General features: G+C 40.6%; 3 protein-coding genes across 5 annotated transcripts in view; 2 read left to right on the top strand and 1 right to left on the bottom strand.

Annotated features, from left to right (window-relative positions):
* Positions 1-238: 238 nt before the first annotated feature.
* Positions 239-10,395, bottom strand: p3h3 (prolyl 3-hydroxylase 3). The gene is made up of 16 exons (XM_005731883.2): positions 9,856-10,395; positions 8,345-8,529; positions 7,958-8,116; positions 6,392-6,584; positions 6,178-6,309; positions 5,931-6,073; positions 5,630-5,719; positions 5,486-5,538; positions 5,318-5,397; positions 4,317-4,444; positions 4,148-4,243; positions 3,913-4,063; positions 3,654-3,771; positions 1,636-1,711; positions 1,407-1,547; positions 239-620 (listed from the first exon to the last, which is right to left on the bottom strand). The coding sequence occupies exons 1-16, from the start codon at positions 10,148-10,150 to the stop codon at positions 453-455; spliced, it is 2,208 nt and encodes a 735-aa protein (XP_005731940.1). The 5' UTR covers positions 10,151-10,395; the 3' UTR covers positions 239-452.
* Positions 10,396-10,680: 285 nt separating this feature from the next.
* Positions 10,681-24,377, top strand: usp5 (ubiquitin specific peptidase 5 (isopeptidase T)). 3 transcript variants are annotated; one of them, XM_005731880.2, is made up of 20 exons: positions 10,681-10,992; positions 11,551-11,679; positions 11,783-11,846; positions 11,952-12,079; positions 13,278-13,423; positions 14,500-14,684; positions 14,793-14,887; positions 17,193-17,386; positions 17,600-17,671; positions 18,440-18,527; positions 18,690-18,815; positions 19,096-19,249; positions 19,374-19,536; positions 19,629-19,717; positions 20,909-21,094; positions 21,414-21,557; positions 21,649-21,791; positions 22,458-22,608; positions 22,743-22,827; positions 23,552-24,377. In XM_005731880.2, exons 1-20 carry the CDS (start codon positions 10,885-10,887, stop codon positions 23,643-23,645), a joined length of 2,544 nt encoding a protein of 847 aa, XP_005731937.1. In that variant the 5' UTR covers positions 10,681-10,884; the 3' UTR covers positions 23,646-24,377. The 3 variants fall into 3 exon arrangements, with proteins under 3 accessions (XP_005731937.1, XP_005731939.1, XP_005731938.1); XM_005731882.2 differs by having other exon boundaries at positions 10,682-10,992; positions 20,909-21,037; XM_005731881.1 differs by having other exon boundaries at positions 10,682-10,992; positions 11,780-11,846; positions 20,909-21,037.
* Positions 24,378-25,618: 1,241 nt separating this feature from the next.
* Positions 25,619-26,155, top strand: part of LOC106456197 (hemicentin-2-like) — a gene marked incomplete at its 5' end in the record, with an annotated part of 1,533 nt that continues 996 nt past the window's right edge. Inside the window, 2 exons of the mRNA XM_013910523.1 lie at positions 25,619-25,781; positions 25,870-26,007. Of these exons, the coding sequence (XP_013765977.1) occupies positions 25,619-25,781; positions 25,870-26,007 (301 nt within the window). The remainder of the gene's footprint in view (positions 25,782-25,869; positions 26,008-26,155) is intronic.

Here is a 26,155-nt window from a genome sequence, read left to right as displayed (position 1 = left end):
TGTGTTCACAGGTTCCTGCTGCTGTGTGGTTCCTATCTTATCATCCTATCTTTGTCTAACAGACTAAATAAACTTTAACCTTCTTTTTGTTTATTTTTAATTGTTTTTATCAGCAGGGTGTTAAAGAGGGTGTGCAGTAATCACCTAATAGATTACACAGACCTGTTTTCACATCATCTAATGCGCTCTCTGTTCAGCACTTGCATGCATTTGGCATACAATACCCACGATACACCTGTACAGAGTCACATTTACGACTTTTTTTATTCTCTTTGGTTTTTAGGGCAGTGATTGACATTAGAGGGACGACAGGACATTATTTCTCTCATATACCCTCATCATATACAGTATAAATACAGTATATACACAGATGCGAACTGTACACCACCAGGCAGCAACATGAAGAGGGTGAACGTGTGGGTAAATGATGGAGTGTGGGCTCATTCTGGCCCTCACAGCTCATCCTTGCCCCCCGTCACCCTGCGTCTCTCTCGCTTCTTCTCCTTTGTCACTTGGCTCCGAGCGTTACGGCTAGAGGTGGCACCTCCCTCCTTCTCCTCGTCCGTTTTCACCACACTGTGTCCATCTGCAGCCCACACGGCCTCTGCCTCCTCTCGCTCCTGAGGGAGAGATCCAAAATGCAGCTCAAATATTGACTTCCTGCAGTCACAGTGACATAAAACTAAAGTTTGGGAGGAACATTCATCTTTGTTGGAATGATTTCAACTTCTCTTCTTGCACTTTCAGGACATTTTTTCTGTAAAAGAGATTCTCCTCTGTTAGAGTGAGCTTCATTTGCTCAACACGAGCCCACAGGGCAAACAATGACCAATGCGGGATAAACTAAGTTAATGAAACTTTGCTTGCATAACCAAAACTTTAATGAAAATGTAGCCAAGCAGATAATGTAAGGCTGGAGCTGAAAACCCCCTGTTCATCTAAGCAAAGTGTGTTTCTACATGTAAATTTAGATTTTCTTTTATCTACGTGATGCTAAAAGTTATGTAAACTGAGTCGTTTCGATAGTCTCTTTGGCTCGACGGCAACTCTTCAGCGCAGCTCCTTACATCTCTGTTATTATCACTGATGAGGATGCACTCCCTCGCTGCAGAAAATCACAGCTTATTAAAAGAACTAAACATGTTTTGGTTTATAAATTGTCAGGGGCATGAAAAATGATTGCATTTATGATAAACCTAAAAGACAATGTCATGGCATCACCACAGACCAGGCACAGTAAATAGGAAAACATGCAAACAGCCACAAGATTTGCATTGTGCCCCAGCTGCTCATGTTATCCAACACCGGTATCATGACATCATCAACCACACGCCTGCAGGTGACCGGCCAGACCTGAGGAGGAGGAGAAGGAGGTCATGGCAGCTCTGTGCTGTCATAAAGCTCACCCTGTCCCTGTAGAGCTTCTCCTTTGTGAACCAGAGGGCCAGGGCGCACCGCCGGCCTCTGGTCACCGCGGTAACACCGTGAGGATTTACCGGACCCGAGGAGAAGCCCACCAGTCGACCACAGCTGGGTTTCACTCGAGCCTGAAGGCACAGAAGACAAGTTTACCAGCTCCAACAAATATATTAATTAAAGACTTAAAATAGTAATAAAAAGATTAGAATGACTTACCGTTACTGTCTTGGCATCTCTGTTAGTGAAGAACAACTCTCCGCCATCAAAGTCGTCATTCAGGTAGAGGATGGCGCTGTGAGACAGAGAGATGTTTGTCATTCAGTCGTAAAAGTAACCTGCTGTGTAAGAATTAGGCTGAAATCTGAGCATAAATGCACACACAGTCATTTGATTATTACAGTTTGTTATTACACTGTTATGTAGTCCTGCTAATTCCACTTTACATTTTAATCCCATTTATTTATTTTTAAATTTCACACCTATGTGGACCGTTTTAATTTCTCACTAAAACTTCTCATGTCTTCATCCATTTATTGGCCACTTAATATTTCTTCATCGTTTACTATACGATGAAGAAACAGGCAGGTGAAGATGTTGCGTCTAGGTGAGATTCTGTGCCATGGAGAAATGTCAGTTTAATCAATCATGCAAAAATAATATAACATTTAGATAAGAAAATTGTCCAAAAAAATTAAATAAATTCATTACCCCTGAAATAAAAAGAAATGTAACTTTACTTTGCAGCACTGCAGATTTCCTGCCACAAGGAAGGTCAAATCCAGGGTTAAAGTTTTAAAATGTGAAATAGAAACAATTAATCTGTAACAGGCTGGTTCTTCTGAAGGTTTCTTCCTGTTAAAAGGGAGTTTTTCCTTCCTACTGTCACCAAGTGCTTGCTCCTAGGGGGTCATCTTGTTGTTGTTTCTCTGTTTTGTTGTAGGATCTTTAACTTTCAATATAAAGCATCTTGAGGTGACGGTTGTTGTGATTTGCCACTGACTAAAATTCAATTCAATAATGTCACAGAATTTTAAAACTGACAGTTACATTTCATAACAGGAGCACTCAGACAGCCCACCTCCATCCACCTCATAACCATCTCATAAAATCTGAAAATGATATCTTGAAAACCGTGGACACTAAAGTGCTAACAAACAGACAGACAAACAGAACTTGCAACAATTACATATTTCCTTCCTTTGGTCAAAGCAGAAACATTGAAACACTACCACCTACAACCATTTGGGTCTTTTTTTTGCCAAAAATTCAGCTCAAAATGTAACTAAGCCATTTCAGTCTCCAATTATTAACGTTTTTTTCCTTAGACTGACCTGTTGGCATATAATAAAAACTAAAAACACCAACTTTAAGTGTCACGTTCAGTTTTCAGTTGCATTTATTTATGGAGTAATTGTGTTGTAGAGCAGTGTTTTCTCTGCTCTCCCTCCACCTCCATCGGTTCACGTAGCTCTAAGGTGTCATTATTTCCCCATAACGACAGAACAAATCTATTTATCAGTGACGACAGGTGCTCTGGTTGTTTTGATATTTGCCACAATTGTTCCCCTGAAACACTGTTTAAGACTTGCAGTGCAAACTAATGCTTTTTAGGTAATTCCCTATAAAATCAGCAACATCTAAGAAATGTTCCCACCTGTCCTCTTCAGACACAGCAAGATGTTTTTCTGTAATCAGTTTTTGAGCACCAGTATCTCGGGATACATCATTGTTTAAACAGCAAAATTAGTTGCAGATACAAGCATGCTATGTTTTAGCTTTCCTTTGATTATTTGCTAAGGAGAGCTTCAAAAAGTTGATTTCATTTTCTAATACAGTCATATTGTAACACTCCCAAATGTAGCTTATGGCTGTGAAATGGAGAAACAACGTCGATGTTCACATCTTCTATATAATGGTTTGAAAATGTCACATTCCTCAAGCAGCTAAAGGTGTTTCTCAGAAAACTATTCTGAGCAGACACAAGTCTCTGGATCACAGAGTTCTTTGTTCAGTTTGTGACAGCTTTGTTCTGGCAACGATGACATGTACCATTCTCTCACTGTTATAAGCTGATGATATCTAAGTGACATTTTACCAGTAAAGGCGTATTAAAACATTCTGTTCGTGGATATTTGCTGGAATAAAATGGCTTGAGAACATCTTCTAAAATTATTTATGGAGAAAGTGTGAGCCCAAATTTATTATTAATCCACGAAGAGATGTTTTTTCAGTACCTGAGGTCTCTGTGTGTGAAAGCTGGTGGTTCCTTCCAACACTGCTTGGTTTCCGGCTCGAGGAGACAGTTGTCAACGTGGACGGGGTGAGAGAGGTCCAGCCTGCCCTTCTGATCCTCTGATTTAAAAAGAAAAAACAGAACAAGAACAAAATAACACATTTAACTTTAAGTAATGAAGTAAGAATAGAGTGGATGATTTGGTTACACATTAGAGAACCTGTTCCAATTATCCTAGTATTGAGTACTGTTGGTTTTACCTGTGACAGCAGTGCGACAGACCAGGTGTGTGAAAGTGATGAAAAGTCCTGAGGGGCTCCTGAAGTAGGAGTGCAGCACGGTTCTCACTCTCTCACCCAGCTCATGTAACAGCTTGGCATCTGATTGGTTCACCAGGCCTTCCTGAGCCAACTGAGGAAGAAGCAGCAGTGAGGGTCACGAGATGCTGCTGAGAGCATCTCATAGACCTGCTTCAGTTACATCATTTCCACCCACCTTCACCGCCCTGAGGACAGTCAGACCTTCAAACGTCTCATGAGGAGTGTGTGGAGACCGCCGTCCTCGATAACCATCTCCAAGAGATCCTGCCACCTATGAGAGACCATGTAAATGTGTAAGTTAGGGGTTTTCACATGCATGCGTTAAAAAAACTGATTGAACTTACTGATGCTAACTGCAGTATTCTGTCACACTCCTTCTCCGTCATGACTCCATCCAGGACGACTCGATTGGTGCCATTCAGCATCTCGTCGTCCATTGTGATAGTCACGCCCACCCGAGGCACCGGACCTCCTGCAGAGAGGACAAATAAGAAAGTATAAGACAGTAAGTGGGTCACCAGAAGATGGTGATACGACTGTGTTTTTGGTGATATGAAGTCGCAGAAGCAGCCAAATGGAAAATCTTTGCTTCTATAGCAACAGTGTGTAATGGGGCGACCAGATCCCAACAAACTGAATGTATTCTTTTTGATTTTACTTTTATTTCAGGTGCTGGTCTGTTTGGTCTTCAGGTTTCAGTAGATCCATAGAAACTGTGTCACTTCACGCCTCGTTTTCCTCTGTGTGAAACTGATAAATTATTCAAGCAAATAAGACAAAACTCTGTTTCTCGGTATAAACTGCCGCTTCAATTTCTTTGTAATAGTTTCCACAATATTCAACAAAACCCACAAAGCTTGTGACTTTTTGGTGACTTTCCCTGATGGCCATAGCAGCAGACAGGTTAATCTCCACTTGACTATAAGTGACTCCTTCCCTGTTTTATATTTTAGAAAAGTCTAAGCAGTGTAATATAAAGAGTAGAATGTCTTCTAGTGTGTCATCTTTAACAGAGATGCCAAGAAACAGTGACACACTACATTTAAATGATCCTCTATTTTCACATACATAAGATGTGTGAGCTGTTATAATCTGTTTATCCTTACTCACAACCCTACAAAGCCTGTAGGTACGTGTGGATGTTGTTCATTATTTCACTTGTTAATGGATAGATGGATGTTAATGGTTACATGCCAGATAAACAGGCATATCTGTCATGGATACACTCGTGTTTCCTTGTTTTAAGCTAGCTGAAGTGTAATTAAGGTGATGAAGAGCTCCTCCCATGATGCCCTAGGTAGAAAAGGCTGAAGACACATAGCATAGGGAAAATACAGTCTCTCACCTGCAAAAAACCCACTGTCATCCACTTCCTCTTGCTGCTCGCCCACTTTCATTTTCTCATTTATTTTCTCTTTTTCAGCTCTAACAGTAAAACACAAAAGATACAGATGGAGTTTTCTGTTTCATTAGTTTCCACTAGTGACAGATTCACCTTTGATTTCTTTTTTACCTCCAGATCTCCCTCAATGATTCAGGTACAACTTCTTCTGGAGTCCAAAGATCCTGCACAGAGGGTGATGAAGAATCTCAGCAAAGAAATGCTTTATAGCTGACTCTCTTGTCACTGCACTGCACATTTGGCATCAGTACTTACTGGATCTGTGAAAGTGAAGTCGAGGTTCTCCATACCAAAATACAACAGCTTCTTCTCCTGCAAGGAGTGGTTGATGTATCTGACAATCTGCTGTGTGACAAAAAACACACAAATCTGTGCTTAAACATGACTTTAAAGATGAATTTGAAACTTAATGCTTGAAATAACTGAACAAGAGAAGAGAAAAAATTTATTTCTCATTTAAATTACTTGGATTACTTTATTGGATTTATGACTTTTTACGTTTTTACACCACTGTGGTCATTTTAATATAATGAACCTTGAATGGTTTGAATGGTACCTGAGCAGGCTGTGTGCTCTGTGACTCTGTGTCTCCCCCTAGTGTCTCATGGTAGAGCTGCAGGTTGTCTAAGGAGTCCTTGTCAGAGGGGTAAAACAGCAGGAGAGAGCGAAGCATCTGCAACGCCCCGTTTATGTCACCAGCTGCCGGGAATTGAGGATGCAAAGTAATGCAAAGTAGTGCATCAGTCTTAAGATGAATAATAAAATCACGTGTGTGACCTTCACATTGACCTAAAAAATCAGACCTTTAAACTGTGCGATGTGCAGATGCTCAAGCTGTGTTGGCAGGAAGTCCTCCTGAGCAGAAATCCTTCCAGGTCGTGTGGCCACTTGAGTCACGCATGACTGTCGGCATGAGAGCAGGGAGAGGGACAGGGCTGGACAGAAAACAAAAACTGGTGACATTTGGCTCTTTCTGTTCTCTTTCTGTCTGGCTCAAAACTTCTGCCTGCTTCTTACCTGCTGCCTTTTCAAACACGCCGTCAACGCTGTCAACTCCCCTGTCCTCAGGCAGCCGTTGGGAAGCGACTTCACACTGCACCCTGCACTCCTCTGTCTGCCGCAGGGTTTCATTCACACAAGCTTTCCATTTCTCTGCTGCTTGCTTCCATTCAGAGTTAGCCTCGAGCTGCAGTGCAGCATCATACAGGACCTGAAGTCAGTGACACAGAGACAGAGATTAACACAGTGAAATAACACAGTCACCATTTGCTTGCTAATTAAAAAAAACAAAACCTAATGAGTTGTGTATTGTTTTGTATCATAGTGTTTAAGAAATATAACACTTTTAAATATAACTATTTTAGATTTGCTGTGCAAAAGTATTCTCAGTGCTCCTCTAAGTAATCCTTACAGCAGCATTAACAAACATTTACTTGAGGAGAAAAAGATTAACCGTTTATAAAACACACACTTATCAATAACGATGAGATGCTATTGAATTATAGGTGGTTTACACACTGATTATTACAATCCTTATTGTAAAGTGTTACCCAAAGCTAAAGGCTAGCGTTTGATGATGAAGTACATTTTTACTTTTGAGATATGTGCATGTCATTACAGGCAGCATTTATGCCTAATCGTGATATAACACGTGTGGCTGAATAGTGAAAATGAGAGGCAGAGGCAGACACCTCACATCTGGATTGCACGGCTAGAAAACAGACAAGTGAAGGTGAGAGTGAGACAGAGAAATTGAGTCCCTCAGGCCACGTCTGACTCTCCACAGTGACGTCTCTAAAATCATTCTGTTTGAACGCACTTCATTAGCAGTTGAGTTGTGAACTTACATCAGAGTGAGGACTATTAGAGGACTAGCTATGGCTTAGTTAGGATCAATCAGTTAAAGAAAAGTCTGATATGTTTGTTCAAAGCCTTTAAACCTGTCTGCATATCGGCTATCATTAACTAGTTAGCAAGGGCAAAAACTCTTCCACTGCTTAACTAGTGAATCAAAGCTTTTATGCTTTTTAGAAACTAAAACTGAGAACTATTGGTTCATTCCAGAGGACTTAAAGTGCTTCAAAAAGATAAGTAGTTTGGTCTTTCGTGCTATCTGCTTATAGTTGGACAATAGCAACACTAGCGACTGTGAAAGAAGGTTGCAGGTAAGGCAATATGTTTGACTAGTGCTGACAAACACTGTTAACCTAACCATTAAGCCTCTTTAGATAAGTGTTCTTTATCTTCGCCTACAGATTTTATGACAATGAAGCAGCTTTTTAGAATTTCTGTTTAATTAAGATAATTTTTTAAGGTAATCACAACATTTTTGCTTTAAATTGCAACATTTAGAGTGGATGTAAGACAGCCTTCAGTTTTTTTAAATGTCTTTTTAAGACATAGAAATGTCATGTGTCTCTCCTCTGTGCTTATGAAGGTATGAGGGCTCCAAAATGCTGAAGAATCAGCTGATTCTGAATGGGTCAGACAGTAAATTTATTCAGATTTGACTGATTTTTCTAAGCAGTGCAACCCAGTTTCTTCCCACTTACACTGTATGCCCCATTACTCTTCCCTCCTCACCCAGTGTTTCTCATTGTGACTCTCTCTGTCCTGAAAATCTTCCTCGGTCACGCTTTCCATCCGTCTGTACTTCTCGATGTTGTTTCTCATCTCCAGGTGAGAGGGGTTGGCCACGAAGTAGGTGTGAGCTGCTGATGCCGCCCTCTGCAACTTTTCCAGCTGATGTGGAGGAAAATGAGAGACTGAATGAAGTTTGTTACAGACCAATAAGGGTGTTGCTGTGATTATTTATGCAGCTGTGAGCTGAACTATAATTATGGCTGCAGACAATACTGACAGGTGCTTTCCTCTAAATGACAATTTGGAGCACAGTACTGGTAGAAGTAATGACAATTTAGGAGCTTTATTATGCAGCAGCTCCTTACGGCTGTGTAAAGAATGGCTTACCTTGTAGTAGGTGACTTGCAGAAAGTTATAAGGGTTGCGAGTGCCAAACTCGTATTCTATATCAGCAGAAACAGGAAGCTGTCCAACATGTGTGACAGAGCGTCCAATGCAGAACCTCAAACACTCAGCTTTTTGCTGCACCCAGTCCAGGGCCCAGAGGTCCCACATAGTCCCGTGTTCAGAGTCTAACAACACACACACCATTGAAAAAATGATAATGTCCCAGCCTGTGGCCTATATTTTATAAATTTTGAGTTCTAGAACTGCAATCAATCCACAACAAAACACAAAAAAGCTTATCTCACACATTCTTTGAGCTCTTGAGGTCACATTGTTCTTTAGCTACGCATTTAGACACCGAGAAGTGAGAGTGAAGCTGCCAGTAACTTCATAAAATCTAGTTTCCAACTAGTAATTAACACAGACTCAAAGCTATCTGTCTGGCTACATGATAGGTCCAATCTTTTTCTTCTTTTAGCCGTTCCCTTTAGGGCTGACCACAATGAATCCCCTGCCTCCATCTCACTCTTTCCCTATTATCCACCATCTGCATGGCCTCCTTCACCACAATGAACCTCTGCTGTGGCCTTCCTCTTTTTTTCTTACCTTGCAGCTGCCGCCAATATATATAGCCACTATGTCGCCTGTGCGTATGTCCAAACCATCTCAACCATGCCTCTCTAACTCGTCTCCACCCACTCCACCCTGCCTGCATTCCCTTCTTCACCTCTCCCTTGTGTACTGTTTGTCGCTTTGGATACCCCAGGTATTTAAACTCATCTACCTTTACTACCTCTACTCCTCTTCTCTTCAGAGCATAGGTACACATCACTATTTCGTCTGCATGAATCCATGAATGCTCTACTTTACATATTCACTGAGTAGGTCAGTCGTTTCTGGCCTTTCCTTAAAGTTGGCAGGTTTGAAAACATTCAGCAGGTTGTATGGAAGAAGGTACTAGTGACTGCTCCCTTATTTCTCACAGCAGATGCCCCTCCTGACATAGCCCTTCAGGTTCATCCCTGAGGGTGTGTTTGTGATCTAGCAAGTGTAATTATGTCAGTTGTGAGAAGCTAAAAGAATAATTGAATTTCACAAAATCTGTTCTAATATGTTGCATGATGCACTGATGACATTAATACCACAGGGTATAAAATACAAAGACTGGCTGACAGCTGATTCAGACACCGACACTTAGTCTGTGTTTTTTTGTTCCATTGAAGCAAATTAGCTTTAACTCTACACAGTTTTGAAACATCCAAGTCGCCCAAAACTGTGTCACAGATTATCTTTATTGGCCAATTTTTTTGCTGATATGCCAATATTAGTCAGCAGGGACAAAACTGGTCTACACCAGTGTTATATAGCTAATTTATTAATGCAGTTTAATGTAATTAGCATGTTACTGACTGTTAATGAGCTTCTACAGCACCATTCAGGCGCATTGTTCAGACAGATCATCATATTACCAGTAATTGATCTGATATAATTTATATTACCGCCCAGCTTACCCAGTTTCTTCAGAGCCTCTGTCCCTGCTGCCATACAGTCGTCATAACACTGCCTGCGGACCCCGAACAGTGATTCCCTGGTCACGATGGATTTCTCCAGCAGCTCTGCAGCTTTGCCCCACTCCCCACTAAAATATGCGCGGACCCCGCTGTAATACAGAAAATCATACGGCTGCAGAAGTGACATAACTTTGGTGCTGCCTCCTGCCCAAGCCGTTGAGGTAAAACTAAACAGTGCGAGAATAACACAATTAAACGCCACGTATACAGCCAAACGTCCCGATTGAAGCGCCATGGTCCGACAGGCAATCCCAGCAGAGGAGGCGAAGGTGGGAGCAGAGGAGGGACTCCAAGGGGAGAGCTACCCACAAAGTTTCCTCCCTGTTAAGAAAGTGGGGGCTTTTTTTGAATTTTGATGTACTTTTTAATGAATTTAATACATGTAATACAACACTGCGCGTTTATTAACGACTCCCGTTGGGTTTGCTTGAGTTTGTCAAATTGGATTTGCGGTATTGATGAGTTTTGACTTGATTGAACTTGTTATGTCTGAAGCTACAGTATTTGTACCTCACCCGAGAGGAACCCGAAGTACGCAACCGACGTTACCGTAAATACAGATGTAAAACAACTTTGGTAGTTTGAAGTGAAACTAATAGTTGTTGGTTGTATTTTGAAGAAAGTAATCATTTCTTATAATTAATAAAGCACTAACGCACATTCACATTTTCATAAGGCGACTCGGCAGTGGAAATACCAAGTATAAAATAGTCGTTTTTGCATTACAAAAATGAGAACGCGTACCTATATCCTGTGGATTACGGTAATGAGCAGCAGCCACTCTGTGTGCGGGACTTCTTTACGGCCTTCCCTCAACACAAGGCAGCGTCTCATGATTCATTCAGGCAAACACAGGCAGCACAACACGGGCCAGACAACAGACGCGCTTCCGAGCCAGGGTATCAAGAGGCTGGGTGTCCAAACTCAGAGCAGGTGTCCCACTGCAAGGTGGAACTAGCGAGCTTCGTCATGGCGGACGTTGGTGAGCTTTTGATGTCGGTTTTGTCCACAATTCGGGTTCCGAAACCCGGGGACCGCGTCCACAAAGACGAATGCGCCTTGTCATTTTCCTCACCGGTGAGCCATTTTTCCTTTTGTAAATCAAAACTTCAGCCGATAGACAGTGTTGCTGTGTTGTATTCCCTTCCTCTTTCGTGATTCACACTAACGTAACGTTTTGCCAGTGCTGTCTCACTTTAATGCTCTGTTTTTCTACGTTTTCCCCATTTCAACTAACTAGCAGGTTAGCCTCAAGCTAAGCTAATAATGCAATGTAATGGAAACTTAGCGGCTATAGCTTGTTAGCTAGCTGTGTGGGTTTAACTGAGTAAGCTGTCAAACTAAGTCAGTCACAACTGTTGCAGGACCATTGATTATGTAAATTTAACTTTGCTCAGAGTGTGTCACACTTAACAGACACTATTTTTCTGTGGACTTTAAAATAAACGAGCATTGCTTAACAGCAAAGGCTAGCAAATTGACAGGAGTGCTAGTTACTTTCACTGTAGCAACTGATGCTGTGACATGCTTAAGACTTATAGATCGCATCCAACTTTAATTTGCAAGTCTACTACAAGTGGTGCGAGATAAACAGAGGACAGTAAGCATTAAACACTGTCTGTGCTTCCTTTACAGGAGAGTGAAGGAGGCCTGTATGTGTGCATGAATAGTTTCCTGGGTTTGGGGAGTCAGTATGTTGACAGGCATCATGCTCGTACTGGTCAGAAGGCTTATTTGCACATCACCCGGACTCGTAAGGCCAAGGTGGGACACTTTATGGTTAAAATACGGTGATCTAAATTACATTTGTCTCTATCAGCACCATCCTTTTACATGTCCACTCACCTACTCTCAATGCCAACAGAAGGAAGATGATGGTAACTCTGGCTCTGGACACCCACCTAAGAAAAAGCCCACCAGACTGGCTATAGGTGAGTGCCTAAGCATGCATGTATTTAAAGAAAAAAGGCTAACTGTATGGGTATCACTTTTTCCTAGAAACATGCTTCCACCCTTGTTGTTTTTGTTCTTTTCAGGTATTGAAGGAGGGTTTGATGTAGAGCAGGAGCAATATGAGGAGGACGTAAAAGTGGTGATTTTGCCAGACAGGCAGGAGGTGACATCCGAGGACCTGGCCACCATGCCTGATGTCGTAAGAGAGCGGGTGAGAGGTCTTGTTTGTTTTCTAGTCTGTTCAGGTTTTCCCCAGGTTGTCTGTATGGCAGTAAATGGTAAGATAAGATGTGCTTTATTAATTTCAAATGTTGGAAATCTCCTTACTATATGCTCAGTTATCAAACAAGATACCTGATGCAAAATAATTATAATGCCACATCCTGTTTCACAGTGTGGCATGAAATAGGAAACCCATCCCTTTTCTTTGTTATTTATGTTCACATGTATTTTTTTCCTCATCAAATTATAGTTAAAATGAAAGGAAATCCACTGATTTGTTTTTGAAAGTTGAATAAATCCATAATCTTTTAAAAGTCTTGCTATAATTTTGTTAAATAATACTGCACCAAGATTTTGACCAAAATAATCATTATGATTTTTACCATAATCACACAGCCTTACATTATCTTAGCAAACAAGTGAACCTTTTCAGCAGTCCTTTAATACTAGAACTTGGGTGACATGCATATAGGTGTAGATTATGATGTATGGTTGAAAAACGAGGCATTTTCTCTTGTTTCCCAATTGAGTTGGATGTGAGCACTCAACTGTGACACAGTCAGATTTAATGATAAGCAGTTTTTGAACACGTTAGCCCCCTAGTGCAAAGTGTGAGATCTCTGGATGCTCCTATGTGTAAATAGTGCAAATAATTGTCCAGAGAATTCACAGTGACAGTGGCCATGATGTGTCCTGCCCTCCACATGCTCTGCCTAGGCAGCTGTCTCGCCTAAACCTCACAAGAGTATTTCCAGTAGTGAGAACACGACCAGAGTGGATTATCTCAAGTTGCCTGCCTCACTTCAGACAATGTCCAGACCTGACTGCCAACATTTTCCAGAGTTCATGCTTTTTCTATTGTCAGTTATCGAGTATTTGAAGTTTTATCAAATCACTTAGATTGTAGGTGGTAAGATGTGTATTCTTTGAGTAATGTTTGGTTTATTGTTTTGAGCTGTATTTGTTACCATGGTGGAATAATTTCTGGTGTTGTTTCATGATACTTTTTGTTTGTGTGCAGAGGATGCATAGTGCTGCTATATCATCTCTTTATCATCATCTAACCTTTTGCCTCCTTCCAGTCTGTTTGGGATTTTCTTTTTCTTTAAAGAAAAATTTCTGTGCTTAAGAGCAAGTGGACTTCAAATGAGATTTTCTTGAAATTTGTCCCCCTGCTGTCCACCTAGGTGTCCCTGTCTATGGCGGGTATCATGGCAGCTGACTCGGTGTCTCATACCTTACAAGTTCAGCAGTGGGATGGAGAGGTGAGACAGGAGTCGAAGCATGCCGCTGACCTTAAACAGCTAGACAATGGAGTCAAAATCCCTCCCAGGTGAGGCCAAAGTTCTATTATTTAATAAACTTGCCGTGCAGCAGCTCACATATTCTCTTCAAATTTGATAAAAGATGTGCTGGCTGTTAGGGCTGGGCGATATGGCCTAAAATCCATATTGTGGTATAATTTGAATCCTGTGCGGTAATTATATATTGCGATATTCTTTTCATCTGTTTAATATTGATATGTCCAAATGACTGAACAGTATAGAATGTCATTTTAAGAACATTTATTGTGCAAAAGTTTTTTTTGTTTTCTTATTAATTACAAAAATTTTCAAATAATTTTTAAGATATAACCGATCCTTTTCCAAACAATGTAACACAAAAATCTTAAATGACAAATAAAAATGAAGGTAAATGTGAAAAAATCTTTGAATAAAAAAGTAAAATATCAGTAAAACACTAAATTCTAAAATTATAGTTGTTTAAGATAAAGTGCAAATGTGCCTTTGGAAAAGATCAGTCTGTTGGTGTGTAGGGCCGTCTTTTGTCTTTCCACTTGACTGACTGGGCGTTTGTGGAGAGCGCAGTTTTTGGCTTTCCTCATATTCCAAAATGTTCTTCGCTATTACTGTACCCGGCATAATTTGCAGAGGATATTTTTCTGCTTAACATCCGGCTGCTTAAACCCAAACGCGGTCCATATGACCGACGTCACACCAGTCCCCTTTATGATCACCTCCTCCTCCTCCTCCCCACCTTTAAGCTCCATGCTTGCAGCTGCTGCGATGCTTTTGACCAAAACAGGCGCAGCTTGATGACATTATCAACATGCGCTATCACAGTAGAGCGGTATAGTCAAAATCGCTACCGTTGGCCAAATTCATAGCATTTTTACCGCCCTCCCCTACTGGCTGTCTATATGTACAATCTTATGGAGTTGCCACAGGTGTATCCATTTTAGCCGAGATACTGCCTTTCTACATTTAGAATCCACTGATTCAATATTGATCCTGTTCCCTTTTCAGTAATACATCGTAAAAGAGAGAATGTTGTCATTTAAGCTCTATAAAGGCCTGTTATCTTTATATCAGAAAGTGTGTTTATTGGAGGCTTTCTCTTCTGTCGTAGTGGCTGGCGGTGTGAGGTGTGTGACCTCCAGGAGAACATTTGGATGAACCTGACGGATGGCAAAGTTCTGTGTGGCCGCAGGTACTTTGATGGCTCAGGAGGCAACAACCATGCTCTGCTCCACTACCAGGAGACCGGTTACCCACTTGCTGTCAAACTCGGTACCATCACTCCTGATGGCGCTGGTAAGCGAAAACACTATTTGATAGTAATTGGTTTCTGTTAATTAATTTTTTTTACAGAGCTTATGCATGTGTCTGAAGCTCTGTCCCTGTGCTGTTTTGTTTTTCCAGATGTGTATTCCTATGATGAGGACGACATGGTGCTCGATTCCAAGTTACCAGAGCACCTGGCTCACTTTGGTATTGACATGATGACCATGGAGAAAGTACGTTTTATTTTTCTGCTGATTTTATTTTGGATTTGTTCACTTATCGACCAATGCAAGTTGAGAGCTGTCATATTTCTTCCTGGTTTTTAATGTTATGCATTAGATCAAGGTCGTGTAGATAGAAGTATTGATCAGTCTGCTGCTTTATGATTGGAGTGTTGTAAATTTAGACAGGGATATGGGACTTTTTTTTTTTTCCCCCTTTCTGTTTGCAGACATCCAAATAATGGTGGTGTCTACTTTTGTCTGTTAGATAGCCATTGATTGTATGGTGTTACAAAAATGAAGGTCTAAAAAAGTCGCACTGCTACTGAGCTGAAAATACTTAAAAAAGATACTTCTCTTATTGAATATCTCACCCCCTTCTGATCTGGTTTTCATTTATTACTGCTTTTGTTTTTCGTTAACTACATATTATGTTGTTCTTAATATAATAGTGCTTTAATATAATTATTACTGCTTATCATATCGATCTGCTTCCCTTTTTTTCTGCAACACCTGTTTCCTCTTTGAATCCCTGCTGTCTTTTATTTCTTGGCCACCTGCTTCCCCTCTTATGCAGAGTGCAGTCTACACAGCTGTCTTGTCTAAGATGTCTGTACCTCTCACTGTGTACTCTAATGTTATTTCTTTTCTTGCTGATGTTTTTCTGTACACACCCAATGATGCTGCACAGCCGAGGAGATGAAAGAATTGTGGGATAGTAAAGCAGAAGACAGAATACAGCAGTTAGTTGTATATTATAGTGTCTTGTCTGCCTGCCTGGTGTCATTAATGAGTCATACTGCCTAATCTCGTTTATCAGTTTTCTTAATATAAAAACTTTTCTTTAAGCTTTTATATTAAGCTTCTTGCAAAGCATTTTGCTTTCTTACGCAGCATATCTTCCCTTTACTTGTAAGATAAGATACTTTGTTTATCTTAAGTTGAGAAGTTATGGCAGCACAAATATTAAAAATATAACATGCTTAAAGTGGAATAAGAAACTGGTTCAATGAGGCAAAAAATAAACATGCAAACAATCAAAATTAAATTTTGGGGAGCATCAATGAATAAATATCTAAATAAAAGCTTGGATTACACAATTTGTTTCTTATGAGGAAATCATCTTAGGTTAAAGTTCTGCATCATAAACCAAACAATATTGAACTGTGTCATTGTTCTGTTGCAATACCCAATTTCAGCCAAACTTGGCTTGTTGGTCAGATTGCCTCATATCTGGCTAGAATACTTCGGTAACAGAGAAGGTCATGGTTGACTTGATGATTGTGAGGGGCCCGGGTTGTATGGCTGCTAAACAAATACAAATCATCAACCCTTTACTGAGCTTGACAGTTGGAACGAGATGTTTGTGCTGTTTGGTTTTCTCAGTATGTGGTGCTGCGTATTACAGTCAAGCATGTCCTCTTTGGTCTGATCTATCCAAAGGAAATTGTTTCAGAACTCTTGTGACTAGTTCAGATGCAACTTTGCAAACCTAAGCCACAGTGCTGTGTTTTTTAAGCGAGATTTTTTTTTCTCCTGGAAACCTTTAAAAACAAGCCATAGATTTTCTAATCATGAAATCAATGAAATTTAATGAAATTTAATGTTTAACACACTGAGGCCTGTACCATCTGAGATGCAGCATTTGAGTTTTTGGGGCCTCTGAGCATTATGTGGCCTGACCTTGAGGTGACTGCCTACAAATTGTAAAATCTTCTGATTTTATAGAGGTGGTCAATGAGAATCTGTTACTGTTACCGATCTGTTACTGATAATCAGTTAATCGATTAAACCCTCTTAATTACTATGGAAGCAGTAAGGGTATGCTTAGTTTTTAATTGGACTGCATAGTCTTGTATTTAAAATTTTTAATTTGAGTGAAAATTAGCAACAGCTCTAAACTCTGTGTAGCACATCAGTTTCTTGCTTCGCATTAGAACTAACTTAAATTGCATTGTCCCTTTTAAATAAATAATGAAATGAAATTCATAGTCATTTGGATGGCCTCTGTGTTAACTGATGGAGCAGTCGGTGTAGTGATTCAAACTGAATTCATACAGCAACAGCAGGTGCTGCTGGCCTTGGCAAGTAATATGAATGTATTCCTCAGCTAACAGTTCAGTATTTAGGCCACAGAAGCGTTTCTCCACATGGTGTAAACCGATGTTTCATTCACAAACAGTGCAGTCCCTACACTTTTCTAAACCACTCAGATTAACTGAGCTCTGCCTGAAAAGTCCGGAAGCCAGATACAGGTCCAGTCCAGGTAGTGTGATTGCAGCCACCATACTTACTGCATTGACTTTTCTGCTTTCAGACTGAGAGGACAATGACAGAGCTGGAGATTGCTGTGAATCAGCGTGTGGGAGAGTGGGAGGTGATCCAGGAGTCGGGGACCACCCTGCGCCCCCTGTTTGGCCCCGGCCTGACTGGCATGAAGAACCTGGGAAACAGCTGCTACCTCAATTCTGTCATGCAAGTGCTCTTCACCATCCCAGACTTCCAGAGCAAGTCAGTAACCTCCTTTTTTTTTTCTTTTTCTTTCTTTGAAACAGTCACCATCCAGCTGTGTCCAGCATGTTATTTCTTATAGCAAACTGAAATAAAAATATTGCTTTTTAGTCAATATTCACCTAAAAGGTGAAAATTTGTCTGATACTTTGCATTAACATTTAAGATGAATCCAAAGAATTTCCTTCAAGCTTTTCTGTCCGTGCCTCACAGGTACGTGTCTAATATCGACAAGATAATTGATGAAGCACCGAGCGACCCAACCCAGGACTTCAAAACCCAAGTGTGAGTTTCCTCATTTTAAACTACAAGCTTTTGTGTAATTATTAAATGTCCTCATTTGTACTGCAGGAGAGGGAAAGCGACTCTTTTTAAAATGTTAGACATGTTTTCGTGCTACCTTAGTTTTCATGCACATGTATTTACATACACACATATGGCTTTCTGATATTGGTGTCACACACAGTAGAATCAAATAAGCCATCTGCATAAATATACACAGGCACATTTACAGTGTGCCAGCTGTCAGCCACGAACCCAATTATTGTGTGCTTTTCTGGCAGCTGCATTTTCAAGTGTGATAATTGTCTTTTAATGTGTAAATACTGCCTTTCTCTTTTGAAAGGCGCTATTTTTAGACAGACTTACATCGACACCTGTTTGCTGTTATTTCGATAGCACAGCAGAAAATCAACTAAAGAGCCTCGCTTCAGAAAAAGAAAAATCCATTATTGTGAAAACAGAAGGTCGACACAGCTCATGTAACTTGACTCTTTATCAACAGTTTGATATAATAAGATTAAGTCTACTTGCTACCTAATTTTCTTGTTTTCATTAAACTCATATCTACTTTATTGTAAACAATCTCTGCTTTTCAGTAGCTGCGCAGCGACCTTTCAACACAGATAATATCAGCTCCATGATTAGATTTTCCAGATTGTTATTTGAAATAAAAATGTAAAAAATACATCTTGGTCTATATTTAAATCCACCTTCTGCATGAGGCTCTGGCATCCCGTTGTGCATCTTGTCAGCTTTGTTTGTTTATTACAGAGCCAAGCTTGGTTATGGTCTGCTGTCAGGAGACTATTCCAAACCAGTACCAGACCCAGGAGAGGAAAATGGTGCAGCTGAACCCAGGGTAAGCAGAAGGAATCAGTCATACTGGATCCAAAAAACTAGGTTTAAAAAAAAATATCCGTCCCTTATGCTGGGATTATCGCTCAGAAGTGAGTGAGACTATAGTACAACCAATGATGACTCCCACAACTGAGAAATCCTTCTTCTCTGGCTTTGCTTTCAGGGAGACCAAATCGGAATAGCACCGCAAATGTTCAAAGCACTTGTCGGGCGGGGCCACCCGGAGTTCTCCACCAATCGACAACAGGATGCTCAGGAGTTTTTATTGCACTTCATAAACATGGTGGAGGTAAAGTATCACTCTCATTGTATTTTCTTATTTGTTTGTTTGTTTTTTGGCCTTTTTCAACATTATTGGATAGACACAATGAAGAGAGGACAGGAAAGTGGGGGCAAAGAGAAGGGGGAAGACATGTGGCGAGGGGCCGCGGGTCGAACTCGAATACAGGCCGGCCGCTCTCAGCCGTGTGGCATGTGGTCGCCCGCTCAAAGCACTGAGCTAAAGTCTTTTACTTTTACATTTTTTCCTTATTATTTTGTTTTAAATGTCCATTTTCTTCATCCTACAGAGAAACTGCCGCTCTGGGTCCAACCCGTCTGAAGCCTTCAGGTTTCTGGTGGAGGAGCGGATTGTGTGTCAGCAGACACAGAAGGCCAAATACACACAGCGGGTGGATTACATCGTCCAGCTGCCCGTGCCCATGGACCAGGCTACCAACACAGGTGAGCAGTGGATGAGGACAATCTCTGCAACGTTAACATTTAGTTCTTTCCAGGTATTTAGACTTGAGCATTTCATTAAAGAGAAACCCATTATTGTTATTTTATTTTATTTTTTAAATAACAGAAGAGCTTCAGGAGGCTGAGCGCCGCCGTGAGGAGGGGGACTCATCAGCTCCGACAGTGCGTGCACAAATCCCCTTCACAGCGTGCATGGCGGCTCTCAGCGAACCAGAGATCCTCACGGACTTCTGGAGCTCGGCTGTTCAAGCAAAAACTACTGCTACCAAGTATGAAGAGAGACGCCCTCATAATGGAAGTAGTGAACTGGAACGGATTTTAAAAGATCTTTAGTAATGACAGCCTTTCTCTCATTTTTCAGAACGACCCGCTTTGCCTCTTTCCCCGACCACCTGGTTATCCAGATTAAGAAATTTACTTTTGGTCTTGACTGGGTGCCTAAAAAACTGGGTGAGCAAAGATATGGTTACATTTTTGTTTTGAAAACATGTTTTGGTTTTTTTTTGGTTTTTTCTTCTTTATAAATTTCTGTGTACAAAAATGTACGCCAGAGGGGTTTACTATGAATCAAGTTTGTCGTATCCAGGCTGTCTTTGAGTTAATTGGCTTAACAAAGCATCAAACTCAAGTAAGGGATTAGGGGTATGAACTCTTTGTGAAAGTAGGTGTTTGAAAAGTATTTTACCTTTTTATTTTAATTTTTTTAGCCGAACTGAGTGTCACCTGCTTCAGTCAGACATTATTAGAAAAAGAGGTGATGGAGATCCTACAAAAATAGGCTGTTTATTTAAAAAAAAAAAAAAACATTAAATGTAATAAGCCTACGCTGGTGCTGCAAAATAAAATAAGAGAGCAATGCTACATTGTTGAGATTTCAAAGGCCGTCCATACATCTGTTCATCCCTCCTATGTGAAGTCATGTTATGGTAGTGGCAGGCTAACCAGGGTATTCCAGATGTCCTTCTTCCCAGCAACACTTTCCAGTTCTTCTTTAGTGATCTGGAAGTGTTTGTAGGCCATATGATATATAATGCTTCCAGTTAGCTCTTGGTCTACTACGGGGTCTCCTCCCAGCTCGACGTGAAACTAACTCAGCTGGTTCCTTTAAACACGAAGGAGATCCTTCTGGATGTCTGAGCTCCTAACCCTGCAGACAAAACTCATCATTTGATCTTTACACAAAACCCATAACTCATAACAGTAGTACGAGACAGTGCCTACATTACTACTGACCCCTCATCACTTGTGAATGGGAACTCTATCGCCACTCTGAGGATGAGGGAGTGCAGTGGTTTTTGTTTTTTTTTGTTTGGTTTTTTTTTTGTGGGGGATTGGTTGTCTGTTTGTTATTGTTTTCAAATACTTGCTGCTTCTGTGTAAAACAAAATATTTAAAAATTGTAGATGTGTAACATTTAAAATTTTGCAAAAAAATGCTTACATTTTTTTGATTACTGAAACTGAGATTTCTCACTAGGGAACAACCACCACAACATTGCAAACTGCAATAAAATCAAAATATATTGTTAAAAAAAAAACCCCACACATTATTAGCCATTGACAGGAAGTTGGCATTTTGAATTGTACTTGATGATGAGTGACTTCAGGTGGTTTGTAATAGTGTGACTTTTCTCTAATGCAGACGTGAGCATCGATGTTCCTGATACTCTGGACCTGAGCGGGCTACGTGCAACTGGCCAGCAGCCAGGGGAGGAGCTTCTGCCAGAGGTGGCCCCGCCCCCACTCATGACACCAGATGTGGAGGTTAAAGGTATCCTGGGTTCCCATGGCAACGAGGAGGACGACTCGCTCTACTCCCCACTGCTGTGTCAGTCTGTCATTTCTGCTCTTTCCCTCCTCCCTCTCACTCTCATTCGCCCACCTTTGTTTCCTTCTGTTCTTTTTTTTTTCTGCCTTTTCTGTTCTCACGCGTCCTTCAGTTGCCTTTTTAAAAAACATTTTTTGGTTCAAAACAAGGTTTTGGTTCAGTTTCTTTCTGAGCATCAGTTTAAGTTTACATTAATATAAGTTACAACATTTCATTTTCGAATTTTATTTTTTTTTTTTTTTTTTTCCTTTTGTAAATCTTGTGCTGTTGTACCAAAAACGACATCCAAGTAATTCAGCTGTTTTCAACTCTCTCTTAGCTCCAGTCCTCGATGACTCCACTGTGTCCCAGTTATGTGAAATGGGATTCCCACTAGAGGCCTGCAGGAAAGCGGTGTATTACACGGGGAACACTGGAATTGATGCTGCCATGAACTGGACCATGAGCCACATGGATGATCCAGGTGTGTAGACCAACAGTGATTTACCAAAAATCAAACCATCTCACTATGACTGTTGCTTTTCACATCTTCTTTTACTTCTGATTGGCTGCAGACTTTTCTGCCCCCTTGGTGTTGCCTGGCTGCAGCTCTGGACCTGGAACCACACCCACAGAGAGCCTGTCTGAGGAGCATCTGGCGACCATCGTCTCTATGGGCTTCAGCCGAGACCAGGCAACCAAAGCACTTCGAGCAACGGTCAGATTTTTTTTTTCTCTCTTAAAGGGCTTGAGCCTTAAAAGAGGGGATTTTCTTAATAACATCTGAGGCACACAGTTTCTGCTGTCTCCTTTTTAATCAATGAGAAGAAAGTTAGATTACAGAGAGAGGGAGGATGAACTCAGAGCTGCAACAAGTGCAGTAGTAACATCTGTAGTATATAAAAACACCAGACCAAAGCTGCCTACATGCAGCATGAAAGCTGTAGCTTGACATTACATGATCCATCTGTCTTGGGGTGGGACATAGGTTATTGTTTGAAGTTCACTGACACACCTTGATTGTGAGCACTTGGTTGGATCGATCTTCCTCCCTCTTCAGGGACTCCTGAAAGATTCTTGTAAATGGTGACGTAGTTCTGACATTACCTCATATAGCTTAGCCTACCTAAAGGTGTTTGGCACACATTTGAGCTTCGGGAGATGGTTGATGACTCGGAGTGCAGCCAAACACAGCAGCTACTTCTCCCCAGAGCAAATACTAACAGCGTGTTAAGAAATCTTTGTGCTGCTCCTGTCCTCTAATGGTCTTTCATCAGCTGTCTTTGCTCTCTAACAGTTAGACCCTTGGAAGTATTTGTGATCAACAGAGACTCAGCTTTAAGCTTAGAAAGTATTTGACTCTTGACTGGTGTTTGTCACACAGAGTAACGTCCTGGACCGGGCAGTAGACTGGATCTTCTCTCACCTGGATGACCTGGAGTCCATGGATGTGTCTGAAGGAGGGCGCTCAGCTGCAGAGAGCGAGGGTGGCAGGGATCCTCCACCTGGACCCCGCGTCAGAGACGGACCAGGAAGTAAGTTCATAGGAGGAGACGGAAAGAGGAGAAATAATCTTTATAATCAGATAGTCTAAACTAACGTGAGCAGACAATGTTAATAAAGTGCTTTAATGTGTTACAGTCAATCTCTTTTTCTCTTGTTTGTCCAGAATATGAGTTGTTTGCATTCATCAGTCACATGGGGACGAGCACCATGTGTGGCCATTACGTTGCCCACATCAAGAAGGACCAGCAGTAAGTATTTTAGACCCATTGAGGTTTGAGACGGTGGTTCCTAACATTTCTCATGAGTCTCTTTCTGCTGCGTATTCAGAACTTTTGCTCAAACACGATCAGTTCCAGTTCCTTAAAATGTAATTTCATACTTTTTCAGATTAGCTTAGCCAGTCTTTCATGTTCTTATTGGCTTTTACAAGACTTCTTGTTGTTTAAGGAATATTTCACAGTTTTGGTTGGAAATTTAAAATCACCTGTGATAACAATAAAAATACCGCAACAAAATAACTGTGATTTACTGCATTCATGTCCCCACTTGCACAAAGAAATTCCTGAAGAACTTTTTATTAAATGTGCTTCCTGGTCCCTGAATTTAATTTATTTTCTAGTGCAGGCTAAACATCTGTAAAGAATTGCATTGAAATGATCAAGTAGCTTCAGCAGGGGGCACCATACTCCACATCTACTCTGACAAAACTCATTTCATGGCTGCTGATGTGCACGGTTTGACGTGTTAATCTGTCAAAGAAGTGAAGGTTTGAAGGATTTATATCCATCTGTCACCAACATAACTAAAGGAAAAATGTTTGTTTCATGTCTGAATAATGAAACTGGATCAATTTCTACTGACTACCTGCTTTAATGTGTTATTATGACATCTGTACCTGAGTTGTTCATTTGGAGGCAGCAGGTGCTGTTAAACAGGCCTTTGTAAACTGCATTTTCTCTTTGTGTCCCACAGATGGGTGATCTTCAATGATCAGAAGGTGTGCGCTTCAGAGAAGCCTCCCAAAGACCTGGGATATCTCTACTTCTACCGCAGGGTGGCTGAATGAAGCAGAGCAGCGTTACACTTTAGGGGAACGAGAAGATACGTGAACGCTAACAAACACCCATGACAAAATTCATAGTTGCACTCCACCAAGCTCTTGCAAAAGTCCTGGCACGCTTCACAGCTGACAAAAGTGTAAATAAGTCTCTCAGATTGCGTATTACACACTCAATTAATTGGTGCAGATGTACAGATGAGATGTTGGGTTGATATTTTTCTTGAAATCCTCTGATTACAAACCACAGGTCTGTTCAGAGAGCAGGTTTGGTTTGTTTCCTGGGCCTTGATGATCGGTCAGCCATCTGTTCAAGTTTAACTCGCAAATGATTTCAGAAAACCTGCTTCAGGGAACAAGTCCCAAACATTAGCGACTTTGAGTCCCTTCACTTGTTTTGTTAACCCCGACTATTGATTTCCACTGCCATCAGTAGTCACTGCCGCCTCCGGTCCCCTCTTCTTTCATTGGATGATTGCAGCTTGGTGTCATCACTCCTCTACCTGTTAGTGAGGACAAAAGAGTTAAACACCCACAATAAGAGAAAATGTCAGTGAATAAAAAAAGAATAAAAACAAATGTGTGTTACAAAAAGGAAAAGCACCAAATCAGCTTGTTTTCCTTCAGTTTGGTGAGGGTGATATCTGGGTGATTCTTGTTTTATTTTGTTTTTATTTTTGAACAGAAATGCTTTGTTACTTCTGCTGTGGCAAATAAATAATTGTCTTTCTGTCAAATAAAGTGTGGTCTGTCCTTTTGCTTTATGCAGCTTCTCTTTTTTATTTTCACATCCTGATTACAGACAAAAGTATGATGAATTGCCGTTTTCTGGTGACAAATGTGCAGTTTAAGCATTTATAACTTGGGTTTAGAGTGACCTAAACTGCACCCACCACTACCAAAGAATGGGTTTCTCTTCAAATGCTCTCAAACCTCTTTAGTATTTGTGTCTTTGTGCTCATGTTGTTGGTGAAGTGAAGCACAGAGAGGATTCATTAACTGCTAAAAGACACAGAACGTGCTCAGAATTAAGGTAAGTGCTCAACCTTTTATTTAATTAACCCCAATTAAATCTCATTTTCAACCCTGGTGCATATAGATGGTTTAATATTTGAGGGTAAAAGACTTAAGTTGTAAATCTATGTTTTTGTCAGTTATGGGGAGTAAACCCAAAATATCTTCAAATGATCCAAACTAGTTTCATGTATAGCTGTAGATGAGTTTTGGCTTTCTTTGATGTAAATGCGATTTTATTTTATGAGAATTTGACTCTCACTTTACTCAATTTTAACTTTCTTTTTAAAAGCTGCTCCTTTCTGCTGAACATACGAAGTTGAAGCAGTTTTATAGGAAACAGTTTAAATATTGTTTCAGACAAACTAAAAGCCACAAAGAGGTGTTTTTTTTTTTTACAAGATTAATATTTTTAATAAGTGACACAGGATGGAAGTAGATCAGAGGGTGTGGTGGTTTCTTGGTAGAAACTCTGTGGCCATGTATGAAGTGACATGTTCATGTTTAATTTGTTTCATAGTTTAATCTCAACGGTAAAACATTTTTTAAACCCTCAGAATGAAGATGCCGGTGTGATTTGTGTTTGGTGAGTAAAGATACTTCTGGAAAAATACTGTGAAGGCCTGAACAGACTGAAAGTGACGTCTCAGCAGTGAGAAGGGCATGAAGGAAAAGTGAAGCTACAGAATAATGGGAAAGAAGAGGGCAGTGGTCACTTCGGTGGCCATCACCTTTTAAATCGTTCCTGTTTTGGAAGTTGCCTTGTTGTTGCCTTTCTGGTGTTTCTCATGTCGTTTTGATTTGGACCAAAGCTGGTGAAATGGCTTCAAAATGGTTTTTGCTTTCAAACGGGACAGATTAAAGTTTAACTGACTTCGTTATACTGGGATTGTCAAGTGTTCCCTTAATTTTTTGAGCATTTTTGATGTAACTAAGCAGAGTGTTTGTTGACTCCATTTGTCTTCTTTTCAGTGCTGGGTGCACTCTCTGCTGCAGGTGAAGTTTTTGTTGCAAAAGTCGGGGGTAAAGTCACATTGAAGTGTGGGGTCAGCAGCTACACACGCTCTCTGCAGTGGTATCATGGAAATGACCTTCTTCATAGTGTTGATCAGAGAGGCTTCCCTCGCAAAGGTACTTTAGTATCTCGGAATACTTAACAGTAAACATCAGTATGCGATGATTACATTATATTAGAACATATTTTTATTTTCTGTGTTAGGCAGTGGTGATCTTGCACAGAGGTCAGTCGTGAGACAGACGAATCTGGAAATCTACAGTGTGAGAGAAACAGATGCTGGACAGTTCACATGTTCGGCAGATGGGACACGTCATGAACATTCACTTTCTGTGTTCTCAGGTAAACAGTTGTGCGATTTACTCTTGTAGGTCAGTTTATAATGGAAAATAATATACATCAATTTAAAATCTACTTTTTACAAGTGTATACACACACACACACACACACCTCACCACACACACACACACACACAGAAACATTCTAGCAA

Source organism: Pundamilia nyererei, unplaced genomic scaffold, assembly GCF_000239375.1.
Source record: "Pundamilia nyererei isolate P.nyererei 1_Seehausen unplaced genomic scaffold, PunNye1.0 scaffold00045, whole genome shotgun sequence".
NCBI lineage: Eukaryota > Metazoa > Chordata > Actinopteri > Cichliformes > Cichlidae > Pundamilia > Pundamilia nyererei.
Note: the sequence above shows the minus strand (reverse complement) of the source record. Positions and strands in the feature narration are given on the sequence as shown.

Excerpts from the sequence above, each read along its gene's own strand:
- p3h3 (XM_005731883.2), bottom strand. The coding sequence starts at position 10,150 with ATGGCGCTTCAATCGGGACGTTTGGCTGTATACGTGGCGTTTAATTGT. Across the intron at positions 6,310-6,391 it reads CGTGTTTGAAAAGGCAGCAG|CCCTGTCCCTCTCCCTGCTC; the intron begins GTAAGAAGCAGG and ends TTTTCTGTCCAG. Across the intron at positions 1,712-3,653 it reads TTCACACACAGAGACCTCAG|CGCCATCCTCTACCTGAATG; the intron begins GTACTGAAAAAA and ends TCTGTCTCACAG.
- usp5 (XM_005731880.2), top strand. The coding sequence starts at position 10,885 with ATGGCGGACGTTGGTGAGCTTTTGATGTCGGTTTTGTCCACAATTCGG. Across the intron at positions 19,537-19,628 it reads GCAAAAACTACTGCTACCAA|AACGACCCGCTTTGCCTCTT; the intron begins GTATGAAGAGAG and ends CTCATTTTTCAG. Across the intron at positions 21,792-22,457 it reads CCAAAGCACTTCGAGCAACG|AGTAACGTCCTGGACCGGGC; the intron begins GTCAGATTTTTT and ends TTTGTCACACAG.